Genomic DNA, 13,653 nt, shown 5'->3' on the forward strand with positions numbered 1-13,653 from the left:
CCCTGGGACCAGCCCATTTCCTCATCTTAGGGTCAACACAGGACTCAGACATTCCAGGTTCAGTGGGGTGTGCCTGCAGGAATCAGGCTGGCCGTTCTGGGAGGTGTGGAGCATTCCACTCTGCAGAGGAGATGGTGCCGATTAATTGAGTTCCAGACAGGCTGTTAAAGATAACACTGAGGTCAGAGAGGCTGTCCTTGCAGGCCACCCATGGCTAAGTGAAGCCAGAATGCTGCATCCTTGGAGGGATAGGCCTGTGGGGCAAGAAGAGGAATGAAGGGGCCGATGGACCACCCTGGGTGCCCACGATCTCCTCCCTAAGCCCAGATGGGGCCATTGGCCACCCATGCATGGCGGTCACGGTACAAAGTCTCCTTTCCTGGGCCCAAGCATTGCTGAGCTGAGTGTGTGTCAGGAACAAAGGGTTCTGGGATGTCACATGATCTTAAGCCCACTCATGTACATATAACACACACGCTGGGGTGTGTGAACACCCAGGCTGTCTCTCCAGACCCCTGAAAATTAGTACACATGCTCGTTCGCGGCTTTGCTCTGTCCCAGACCTGTTCTCCCACCTCAGGTCTGTGAAGAATTCAAAGGGATTCAGTTTGCATTTTAGCAGAGGTGTGTGATTGGGTGGAGGTTGGGATGGGTGGGATAAGGAGTTTGGTGTTTGTTTCTTCTGTTCCTGTTTTGAGCATTCTTGACTTACACTATAAATTGAAATTTCAAAGCTTATCTTTATTTGGTGGTCAGCCTTTGCCTTCTCTGGGCAAGAGCAGCACTAGGGACATTTCATGAGAACACCCCTGCTGACTTCATGGTAGATTCCTAGGTGGCCAGCGGGCTCGCTAATGACCTCTGGGCTGGCTGCTGACCTCTGGGCTGGCTGCTGACCTCTGGGCTGGCTCCTAACCTCTGGGCTGGCTGCTGACCTCTGGGCTGGCTTACTCCAAAGCTCAGGCTATCCCTGAACTCACTGTGTAGTCCAGGCTAGCTTTCCATGTTGATCCTCCTGCCTCAGCCTCCCAAGTGCTGAGATTACAAGTATGAACCACCATGGCCAGCTACACAGCCTGTATCAATGCTGGTGCATTTCGTCCTGATGTGGCTCCCGAGGCCTATTAGGAATCTTAGCATTTATTCCACAGCACTTTGAAACTGCTCATCTGCCAGGCAGGGAGAGGGAGGAGGGTGGCCACTTCTCAGCCCTTCAGCTGCGTCAGCAGTCTGGGCTTCAGAGTGTCTAAGGAGAAGAAGCTGCAGTAGTCCTGGTGCCGCTTGCTCTGTGACTACATCCTTATGCTGCCACATCTTGGTGTCCAAGAGAGACAATAGCCCTTAAGCTCCTGGCATGGGATAGCACCTGTGTATAAGGAAATGACAATAAGGAAAATCTGTGCTTGGGAGGTGCCCTCCAAGGTCAGTGCATCATTTACACATCTGCCTTGGGACATCTCTTCTATTAAGGAACTCTGCAGAGGACTCTGAAGGGGCTCACACCTCTACTCTCCCAGGCACGTAAATAAAGTTGGAAGTTTGTGTTCAACAAACACCTGGTTGGCTGAGAAACCCCTGTCCTGGACACAGTACCACACTCTGTTAGAGAGCTCAGCTATGGAAAGGTGAACCCAGCCATTCTATCCCCTGCCCTCACCTGCTGTCCGTTTCCTTCCAAAGACAGGTCGGGGAGGGGAGTGCTCTTTTGCTCAGTGTGAGACCAGCTGACTGGGATGGTAGAAGACCTTTCCTTAGGCTCAGAGCAATCCCAGCAGCTGTGGATTCAGCTTCTCAAGGCGGAACCAATTCCAAGGGTGTTCACTATCACCTCGGGTGTGTGTGTGTGTGTGTGTGTGTGTGTGTGTGTGTGTGTGTGTGTGTGTGTCGGTCCCAGGTAAAAAAGAGCCCTGTGTTGGCCTGTTTAGTTTTTAGATGGGAAACCAGGCTTCCCTGCAGGAGTTGAGAAGGCTGCAGTCATGGCCACGTGGCTCCCACATTCTGGGTTATTCTGAGAGTGCCCCTGGGTGAGCAGACAGCCTCAGGGGGAAGCTGGGGCCAGACAGTCTCCCTCATCCTTGGCGGTGCTGACCCTCACAGTTCCCATCACTAGGAGTTTTCCTGAAGGTTCCATCTGCCAAATTTCTGTCTGGTATGGATTTTTCAGCTTTGATGAACTAACCCACAGAATCTAAATGTAGAGGGAATATATTTACTGACCTTGTATGTTGGGGACTCTTTGCCTGTTCCAGGGTGTAACCACCAGATCATTTCCTCTGCAGCAGCTGGACTAATTTGATGATGATGGTAAATAAAAAAACAATACCTAAAACTTCTGTGGATGCTTTCCTTGTACCAGGTTTGATATATGTGTATATATATATATATATATATATATATATATATATATATATATATTTTACTTAATTCTCATAGTGCACCAATACAATATATCACCGTGGTTACCCAGCCCCACTTTCTAGGTGAGTAAAATGAGGTCTCCAGAAGGAAAGTCGCCCACTCCAGGCCTGCATCTGGAAAGTGGCCAGGCCAGGATTTGAACCCCCACTTTCCTAACTCTGTTCCTATTCTTCTGTGACATCAAGTTACCCCTCCCCTACTTGGATCTTTGAGTTTTGACCAATTAATAGCTTGAAAAATGAAGGCTCCTATTCAGTTCTTCAGGAACTTCCTTCCCCAAGGAAGGCAGAACTACATGGTGGCCTGACTTGGGAATGCCCTGATTCACCCATACTTTTTGCTCATATGTGAAGTGGAGATTTTCATTCATAACTGTCATGATTGTATGTGTCCCCCTATTTCACGTGGTGTGAACTTAATGCCCAATACAGCAGTGCTGAAAGGTGGGCTCTTCCAGAGGTTAGATCGGTCACAAGGACTCTGCCCTCAGGAGTGGGTTAGTGATCACAGAGTGACCTCCTGATTAAAGGATGGCTCTGTCCCCTCTGGTCCCCAGATCACTGCTACTTCTGCCTTTCTGCTCTCTGCCATGGGAAGACACAGCAAGGAGGCCTGTCCACATGCGGGCTTCTCAGCCTTAGACCCCCAGCTTCTGGAAGTTGTTCTCATTTGATCTCTGTCGATGTGATAAACACCATGACCCAAAGCAGCTTACACTTCCAGGTAACAGGCTTTGCTAAGAGAAGTTAATGCAGGGACTGAAGCAGAAACCAGGGAGGGACTCTGCTTACTATTCTCCTGTTCTCCACCCCCCACCCCCGCTTCTCTATGTGTTTGGTGCCCTGCCATATTTCTCATACAACCCAGGACCATCTGCCAGGGGTAGTACTGTCCACAGTGGGTTGGGCCCTCTCACAACCATCAACAATCAAGACTGTTCCTTACAGACACCACGGCCCATCTCATTTGGGCAATGCTCTACTGAGACTCCATCTTCCCAGGTGACTGCTGGCTGTGTCAAGTTGACAATAAAGACTAACCAGTCCAGCCACTCAAGGAAACAAACACCCATTCTTTATGAAGTACCAGCCCCACACATTCTGTTGACAATGCTTGTTTCATGGTCTCATCGTATGGGGCCTGATAGTGGGAGGAAAGCTTGGAGTCGGAGAACTCTGAGTTCAGCTGGGCGGCACCCAGACCTCCTAGGCTTCAATTTTTCTCATCATTAGAATGGGAATCTTAACAGCAACTTTACAAGGCAGGATTTTGTGAGTTCCACTTATAAAGTGCTCAGCGTGGTATGTAATATGTGTTCAGTGAGAACTTTCCCAATAGATTTCTGGGCTTGTATATTTCCAATAGTTTCAAACTAACAACTCAAGTTTGAGTAACCAAAAAAAAAAAAAAAATGTGTAGAAGGTTTACTCGGGTTCTAGTCCATCGTCAAGGGAAGCCATGGCAGGAACTCAAGTCAGGAATTTGGAGGCAGGAACTGAAGCAGAAACTGGAGGAGGCTGCTTGCTCCCCATGGCTTGCTCAGCCTGCTTTCCTATATGACTCAGGACTGCCCTGGTGTGGGGCGTACCACCCACTATGAGCTGGGACCTCCCATGTCCATCACTAGTTAATGCCCCACAGGCCAATCCGATGGAGACGTTCCTCAATTACGGTTTCTTCCTTCCGGGTGACTCTGAACTAACCAGGACAGCAAAGATAACCTTGGAGGGCTGCATCCCAAGTGCTGTGTTTACAGGATGTGCGCTCTACCCACTGAGCCACACACCCCCTCCCAAGTTATTTTGGCATGACTATCGGTCACTGTATTGCTTCATATGTGAATATTTGAGGATGTCTCCCTAAAGGAAATCTTTTTTTAAAGGATTCCACAACCTTGCTATGAATAATAAATCGTTGGTATCAGGTCAATCTTTACATTTTTCATCGTCTCACAAATTAAAAACAAAAATACAATCCTGTGAAAGTTCACAGGTTCCCATTCCTGTGATGGACGTGTTTTGAGTCTCTGTAAAGCTGTAGCCGTTGGTGTCTGGGGCAGAGTCAGGCACTGGAAACTCCCCCTGGGCTCACATTTTTAGTGCCTCAACCCTGTTGGAAGGGTTGGGTGCTGAAGCTTCCACTTTAACAAGCCCTCCAGGGGGCACTAATGCACAGCAGCGTGAAATCCTCTGATCCATGTCCCCAGTCCCTTGCCTCTTCCTTGTGGTTGTTTCATAGAGAAACCCAGTTTAGAGCAGCTGGCACCTGAACGTTGCCGGTTCATTGCCAAGCACCGATTAACAGAGTCCTTTCTCCTGGTACCCAAACAAAAGGGGCTGACTTTGGGAGATAGGGCCTGAGGACAAGGCAGGGTTGTCTTGACACAGAAGCCGGGACACTCGTGTGTGCAGAGTAACCAAAGTGTTTTGGGATCCTAGGGAAGATGTGGCATGGCCAGGCATAGGGTGAGAAGAGGCTGTAGATGGATGCAGTGGGCTTTGAAGTGCCAGAGTTATCAGTGGGCTGAGCCTTCCCTCACGGGGAATCGACATTAGGAAGCCCCTGACAGGACTGAGGACATGGGAGAAGCTGAGCTTTGACCGGATGCCATGACTGCAAGGTGGGTGAGCATGGCTTGCACTGGGCCCGTCCAAGCAGGATCCATGGTCGAGGCCAAGAGGGTCTGGGACGAGGCTGTGGTAGTGACTTTGCAGAATGAAAACTAAGAAGTGAGAGGCATTAGAAACAGGAGTGATGGTGCTTGGGGCTGGAACGAGAAAGAGAGAGCATAGAGGATCTTCCTTGTCTGGGAACCATGATGGTTCCTCTGACAAAAGGGGTGTCTGAAGAGAGAGGCGTATCTGGCTGATTTGAGAGTTGATTGTACGTTTTGGTGGTAACCTAAAGAGTATTAGGTACATTCCTAATACTCTGACTGAGAGGTTAGATCCTCAGTTGGGAAAGACCTCATCACCCCCTCCCCCAAATCTGTGGGTAATAGCCACCAGGCCCACTCTTGGACACATATAAACACCCACCTATCCGTCTGTTTTAGTTTCTTTTCCTGTTGCTGTGATGAAATACCCTGACACAAGCAACTCAAGGAAAAAAGCCTTTATTCTGGCTCTGAGTTCAAGGGTGCAGTCCATCATGGCAGCAGGAGCTGGAAGCATCTGGTCATCTGATACCCACAGTCAGGAAGCGGAGAGTGATGGATGAATGCTGCCTGCTCAGCTCCACTTCTCCATTACATTCCATGACACACTCCAGGATCTCAGCCAGGAAACGATGCTACCTGTGGAGGAGCGGAGGAGCGGGTCTTTCCTCCTCAATTTGGGCAATCAAGATCACTGCCTTCAGGCATGTCCAGAGGCCAGCTGATTCTAGATTCTATCAAACTGACAGTTAACACCAACCATCACACACACACACACACACACACACACACACACACACACACACACGTCCATCCGTCCACTCTTCAGTCTATCTACCCATCCATTCACCAGTCCATCCAACTATCCAACATTCACAGTCTTGTGACATGTCAGGAGCTAGGGGCATCAGACAGGAAGTAAGACCTGACCTCCACCTATGGAACAGAGTCCATGGGGTGGGGGTGGGGCGCTGGTGGGCTGAACTGTCTTGAGGCATGTGTGGAGTTTCTCTAAACGCTGGGTGCTGGTGTCCAGGCGCTGCATGTCTGCTGAGTTCCAGTTTGTGTAAGCTGTTGGTCTAGAAGGCATTTCCTCACCACTTATAGCAGTTGCCTGGACATGCAGAAGCACAGTTTGAAGGCCTGGGAACCATGAGGAGAGCATGTTCTATCGACTGAGCATTCTGGGAACTCATTGACTCTGGGGAGACCTAACTGTTCTGTTCTCATCTCATCTCTTGGATTGTTCAGGAAGCAGGAAGGGTTACTAGAAGACACAACCCCCCATTCGGCCCATACTGGATGCTTTGGTTTCAACCATGGAGCGTTTATTTCCATAATTAGGACTTAGCATTTGGAGAGCAGTTATTTTATACTCAGCATTCTCTATAGTGAGAGGGTCTCCCTGCTCATGCTAATAAAATTTCCATTTACTCTGGACATCAACCACATTAATTAAAAAAAAATCCCATCAATTATTTACTGAGATGGGACTTCAGCTTGGTATAATGTGTTAGTTCGGCTAGCCGTGAAGCCTGTTCCAGGGCAATAAAAGAGTTTTTATCCCCCTCCCAAAAGACATTTCCCAGTACCCTACACACGACCTTGAACAGATCAGTTTCCAGGATAACACTGCAGGGAGGGTGTGTAAGGAGAGAAAGACCAGGCTTCTTCGCAGAGGCTGGTATCCAGGCAAATGCCTGTCATCCCGGAAAGAAGAAATGGAAAATGTATATATATTGCATTTTTTAAAGTTGTAGGACCTTAAAAAAAAGTCTTTAAAAAGGATTGTTTATTTAATAGACACATAAATCTCAAAGTCAGCAAGGAAAACACGGCAGAGAGGTCATCCTGTGTTGAGACCACCTGTCACATTTTACTTGAATCTGGAGCGCTGCAGCCTGAGGTCAGGCCAGTGGCTCCATCTTCATCTTTTAGAGTGTTGTATTTAGGGTGGGAGATCGATTTTCATGTATCTCAGACAGCCGGGGAGTCTGCTCACTGCCATTGCTGACTAATGTCCCCCATGGAGACAAGGGCAACAAGCAAGTTTATGAATTACGATTCCCTTTGCAAGCTTTTTTTTTTTTTTTTTTTTTTTTTTTTTTTAAAGAACGTCTGCTCTGATTAAAGCCATTAGAGCCTGGAGCAAATAAAACAGTGTCGTATTTTTACCTTGCATTTTATAGCTAGAACCAGATGAAGCCCACATTTTAATTCTTAGGCCATTAAGGCAAGCCATGAGGGTTAAGCTAACTACCTGCTCCCCACTGCTAGGCTGGGGTTCCAAGTCTGTAACAGGAGACTTACTGGTTCAGAATACGTTTATTAGTTTCTCTCTTCCTTTGCTGTGTGAATACTTTGATTTTCTGTAGCCTTCGGCACTGAAAATTTATTTTTAAAAGTGACTTAGTTGAAGAATGTATTGGAGGCTTCTAGGATTAAAAGTGAACAAACACCCTTGTCAACTTGCTTTTATATTCCCTAAACTGTTAAGAAAAAGATCATCTATACCCTAATTGTACAAGACCAGGGTGATATTAAATTATCTAAACCATGGACTGAGGATGTAGCCCAGCGGTAGAGCACCTTTGGCATTTGTGAGTTTCTGAGTTCAGTTCTGAGTACCACAAAAATTATCTAAAACTAGTGATGAAGGAGACATGATGAGTAAATGTCTGTTCACTGGAAACACCAGAGTCACTTCCTCTTAGCCCTGCTGGGTTTTGCCATTGATGGTTTGCATCTTAGAAATGGTCCTGTCCTTCTAACTTCTGTGACTTAACTTTGGGGTCCCTCTTCCTTTCCTACCAAGGCCACTGGGAGACAATGGAGCCTCCTGGGAGGATATGAGGTCACTGGGGGTGTGTGAGACATGTGCCCCACCCCCGCCGTGTGTGTGTGTGTGTGTGTGTGTGTGTGTGTGTGTGTGTGTGTGTATCTGTGTCTCTGTCTGTCTGTCTGTCTGTCTGTCTGTACTTCCTGGCCCAAATGAGGTAAGCAGACTTCCTCCACCACACGTCCCCACCACAGGCCCAGAGCAACAGGACCAAGGCACCAGAGCCAATCCTCTGAGATGTCAGTCAGCACAAACCCCTCGTTTTTAGTTGATAATCTCAGGTATGTTCTGTCACAGCCACAGACCGCTAATCCACCCACGGTGCTATGGACAGGCCTTGGTAGTCTCTGTGTGATCCAGTGGGACTCCTCGGATTTTTAGCTCTGCCCTTGGCCACCGTCCTCGTAAAGCATTTCCCTTTAATCTACTTCTACAGCGGCATGAACTAATGACGCGCAGCGTTTCCCTTTGTAGATGGCCTTTGTCTAAGGGATAGCCAGAGAAGTACTCTTGTCCCCTATGCTCCCATACTCATAGATCAGTTCTGGGGTTTGTTATCTCCTATCTATCTGGATGTGGTTGATGCTCCATTGTCCTTTTCATGTGTGTGTTTAATTATCCTTATTTGTATACAGCATGAAAGAAGTCAGTTCTGGTTGAGACTGTCAGTGCCCAGGAACTTTTCACTGTTACCTCTCAGGGAATACAGTAGGCTATTCCATTTCCCCATGAAGTTTTAAAAAGTGTTTTGCACATATCTATGGAAATGTTACCACTCCACCCCATCTATGCAGATCAGTTTGAAATCTGCACAGTGCAGCTGATTTTTAATTTCTGATGGAAGAAGTCCATGAAGTTCGACTGCCTCTAGGCCTGGAAAGTGATCAGCAAGTCAAATGATTTTTTTTAAATACCATGCCATATGCAGCGGGGGGAGGGGAGGATGAGAACCGCCTCCTTGATTTTTGCCCTCAGTATATCCTGGTGTCCCCTGAGGTTCCAAGGCATGTGCATGTTCAATGCATGGCTGGACATGTGCTGTTTTGCATGTCAGTGGGACAAACAAAGACATGCTTGAGAAGGGTTGAGTGATGGGATAATTAGAACCAGGCAACAGCAGGGTGGATGCATCATCTGTGCATAACTTGTTTGCTAATTGCCAGCACCAGATTTTCTGGGCAATTAGATGTTTGGTGTCTTCCAAGACCTTCTGTGCAAACGTGGACACACAGCCTTAGGCCTTCGAGGTAGCAGGTGGAGAGAGGGCAGCTCCTGGGTAGACGGCATCTCTCCCGAGGTTACCCTGGGGGTTGCATATAGAATGGAACCATCATCAACCAGTGGGATGATTGCCTGGCTGGGCCCCTGTGTGGAGACAGAGGAATCCTCTGGCTTTTGTGGAAAGAGGTGCCTTGAGCTTGGAGACGAACAAAGCTGGGGGTGTTCAGTGGGCTAGCCAAGGAGCCAACTGTTCTCTCTTTTCAAGCACCCTGGGACACGGATACTGATAGGTACAGGAAATATTGTGTCCTCTTATGAGCAAGATGAGTTACAGGTTTTGTTTTTAGACAAAGCTTAAGTAGTCCGGGCTGCCCTTAAACTCCCTGGGTAGCATGAGGATGACCCTGAGCATCTGATCCTCCAGCCTCTCTACCTTCACCGTGCTGGGATTACAGGTGTGGGTCACTATATGGTGCTGGGGATCAAACCCAGGGCTTTGTGTATGCTAGGCCAGCACTCTGTTAGCTGAGGTACATCCCAAGCCCAAGATGAGTTTTTAATAAATTTTTTTTATTATGTTAGAGTATACATAACACAAAACTTTCCATTGAAACAGTTTTAAAATGTACGTTAGTTGGGCAGCATGGTTTATATTCACAACACTGTGCCACGGCATCACTAATTATTTGCAAAACTTTTCATTGTCCCAGGCAAGAACTCTGGGCTCATTAAGCAATAACTCCCAGTGAGCTTTCATCTACTTCCTGACTCTTTGAATTTGCCTGTTCTGGATAGTTCATACAAGTGAAATTACATACTATTTGCCCTTTCGTGTCCAGCTTATTTCAATGTTACAGTGTGTCTAGGACTGCCATTCCCTTTGCACGTAGTTGAACTGTTCCTAATACTATTCCATTGTGTTGAGTGAACAACATTTTACTTACCCACTCCCTTGTTGGTGGACACATGAGCTTATTTCTACCTTTTGGTTATTGTGAATATTGCTGCAATGAACATTCACATACAAGTCTCTCTGTGAGTCTGTTTTCAAGTCCCTAGTAGTTACGTTGCTGGATCATACAGTTACTCTGTATATGACATTTCGAGGAGCTGCCAAACTCTTTTGCGCAGCAGCTGCACCATTTACATTCTCACCAGCAATGCATGAGAGTTCCAATTTCTGTACTTGTTTTCCTTTCCTCTCAAAAATTATCATCATCCTTGTGGGTGAAGCAACATCTCATTGTAGTTTTTGGTAGACCAGTTGGCTTTAAACTCAAGAAATTCACCTGCCTGTGCTTTCCAAGTGCTCGGATCAAAGGTGTGTGCACCACACCCTGCTTTCATTGCGGTTTGGGTCTGCATTTCTCTGGTGGCATTGAAGCCGGCCATATTCTATACTTGCTGAGTCTCCTGGTGAAGAGAAGGCCGTAAGCCCACAGATGGGAGGTGACTTGCAGATTCAAAGCTTCCCATTTGCGTTTTCATGATCTGTTTCACTCCTCACTCTTCAAGAGCCACTGAGATGATGCTGTTTGAATTCCCACCAAGTAGAAAAAAAGTAATTCTGCAAGAGCCTGAGATTAACGCAAAGTGATTTAGCAGATGGAGCTATTTTTCATGCTTCCCTGGTGGGGAGAGCCTTTCCCAGAGAAAACCAACCCACCTACCACCCACATGGAATTAACTTGTGTACTAATCCAGCATGGTATTCAGAGTAAGACCTGGTACTGGTACTGGTGGGCGTGCGGCATCTGGCTATTGTTTCCCCGATTGGTTGGCAGTTTCTGGTCTTTGCTTGGTTGCTCTGGAGCCCTGCCAGCCCTGGGCAATGGGCATAAGGCTACTGTGGAGCCTTCAAACACTGACCAGGGACAGTGTGTCTTGTCCTTGGGGGCCCCTGAAACTGCTCCAGAACAAATATCTGTACTTGAATCATTGCAACAGGACCGGGACAACATGATATTTATGCTACTTTGCTGTTGGCCCTTCTTCTGTTTGACTTAGTGTTCCTTGTGTCCCAGGGCCAGGGAAGCTAACACAGCCCCCTTTTGGCTGCTACATGCCCCCAATATTGGACACCGTCAGCACCCCTGAAGACATGAGTTGTCCGTGCTTTGGAGGTCCTTGTGCTAGAAGAAGATGGCAGGCGGCGCATCGGCCATCAGATGCTGTCCCTCAGCGTTGCACTCATGCCCCGTGTGCTGTGGACAGGAGTTGTTAACCCTGGGATAGGGGGTGACCTGCGTACCTTTGGGAACCTGTGGGCTATAGATGCTCTTCCAGAATCCATGAAAACTGACACATCCTCTCTGGTACTGCTGCAATAATTCCTTCCCTGGAGAGACATAAACGACATCTATCTCCCCATTATAAAGTCTACAAGTGATGAGCTGGAGAGATGGCTCAGTGGTTAAGAGTACTGATTGCTCTTCCAGAGAACCCGGGTTCAATTCCCAGCACCCACATGTCAGCTCACAACAGCCTGTAATTCCAGTTCCAGGCAACTCAACACCCATGGCAAAACACCATTGCACACTAAAAAAAAAAGTCTACAAGTGAGTTCCAGGACAGCCAAGGCTACACAGAGAAACCTTGTCTCAAAAAACCAAACAAAAAACAAACAAACAAATAAATAAATAAAAACAAAGTCCCAATAACAACATATGATTCCACCAAAGATCAGAGTGGGAAATGAGTTTGTTGGGCTTACAGGGCATGGGTGACAGGTCACTTACAGGAACATGGGTGACCACAAAGCAGCCATAATAGAAAATCTTCACCAAGCACTGGGGTCATGGCTTCTCCATAGCCACATTGGAAGAGCCCCTTCCATTAAAATTCCCCCAGCCTGTGTACTCCAGCTCTCCCCAGACCCCAAGGCCACTGCAATTAGGGCAGAATGGCATACACATGCTGGAAGGAAAGGCTAGACTCTCAGGTGAGGGTCCTGTGACCCTCCCCGATCCCTTGTTCTGTGAGGGAATGTTAATAGTTGACAGGCCCCGTTGAGGTGGGTTCTTGCAAACAGCTACAGCTGATCTGATGAAGATGATGGCTGCGTTGCTCAGAGGACCACGTTCTACTACAGAGGATTCAGGTTGCATTAGTCCACTGTGGAGTCTGCGTTACAGAGCACCTGGCCAGGAGCTGAGCCCTTCTGGGAACAGAGCAGCACCTTCTGTTTAGCAGTGTGTGTGTGTGTGTGTGTGTGTGTGTGTGTGTGTGTGTGTGTGTGTGTGTGACAGTGACAGGCCTGGTGGTCACTTAGAGAAAAGGGATAAGGACATCCAGTTGTTTAAGTTCTAAAGGCCAAGCACAAGGTGCTGGCCTGGCAGGGACATCCTGCCTTCCTGGCTGGGAATTAGCTCTGCTCAGCATGGTAGCAGACTTGCAAGAACCCCTGTGTGAAGAGCAAAGCCACATAGGCATCTTTTTCTGCTCCCTAGACTGGCCCATGTCACTTTTAAGAATCTAATTTTTGCCTTTGCTTTTAGAAACGGCTCCCACATCTGCATATTCCTCTCCAGCCCGGAGTCTCGGGGACACAGGAATAACACCTCTGTCCCCTTCCCATATCTTGGTAAGAAATATGTGTGTGTGAGCATGTGCATGCACTGACTGCCTTTGCTTTCTCTCTCCCATTGCAGGCTGCTAGGCAGCCCTTCACATCCCTTTGCTGAGTGTGCATTGAGGGGATGGTAGCGTGTGCACTCTGCCAAACCTGTTCCATACCCTGGGCCAGGAACAGCTTTCTGAGGTGTGGCTGATGTCTGCAGAGACACCAGCCTGGAGGATAATGTGGGCAGACAGAGGGATCAGCTCTTGAGAGACCAGAGCCTAGAAATGACAAGGCAACTTCTTGTAAGGAAGCACCATGTCTTGGGGACGAGTCAGGAAAATGTTGTGGCTTTGTCCACGGAGGTTCTCTCTGTGTCCAATAATCAGTGGCTAGGGAATTGTTTCTTTCTCCATTTTCCTTGGAGAGATCTGAGCAGCCACTGGTCTTAGGGGATGGGCTCTTGCCCTCCCCAGTCCCCATACAAGGAAAGATGGATGGCAGGGGCAGCCCACAGAAGCGTAGCTTTGGACTCGCTGTTCAGATCCACAAAGGCTCTAATGAGGAACACATGGGAGCCACCGCTCCCTAGGGGGTTGCTGCCTTTTTTTGTTTGTCCCAGAGCCCTCTCACAGTGAAAGGCTTACACTCAGGAGTCTCAGTCTTGCATCGGGGAAACTCCCTTAGTCCTGGACCACATGCTGAGTACACTGGAGGAAATAGTAACCTGTGGGCCTGGTCCCCTGAGATTCAGACTTTGTACCCTTTGCTCCTTGGAAGGGCACTTGGGGAGAGTGAGAAGGGAGGCCAGTGGTAGTGTTTAGCCAGAGCAGCCCAGTCCAAAGTTTGCCAGGTTTATAATTTGGTGTTCTTTGGGAATTAAAATAGAAGAAAAGGAAAGGAAAGTCTACATTGTAGATGTAACCAACCTTCTTATTAAATAAGAAACACAGAACCAAT

The 13,653-nt window shown here is 47.8% G+C and overlaps 1 protein-coding gene across 1 annotated transcript in view; it reads left to right on the forward strand.

Annotated features, from left to right (window-relative positions):
• Positions 1–13,653, forward strand: part of Hspa12a (heat shock protein family A (Hsp70) member 12A) — a 148,024-nt gene that overhangs the window by 102,406 nt on the left and 31,965 nt on the right. Inside the window, exon 3 of the mRNA XM_059255859.1 lies at positions 12,632–12,717. Coding sequence (XP_059111842.1) covers positions 12,632–12,717 — 86 coding nt within the window. The remainder of the gene's footprint in view (positions 1–12,631; positions 12,718–13,653) is intronic.

This window comes from Peromyscus eremicus, chromosome 1, assembly GCF_949786415.1.
Source record: "Peromyscus eremicus chromosome 1, PerEre_H2_v1, whole genome shotgun sequence".
Classification (NCBI taxonomy): Eukaryota; Metazoa; Chordata; class Mammalia; order Rodentia; family Cricetidae; genus Peromyscus; species Peromyscus eremicus.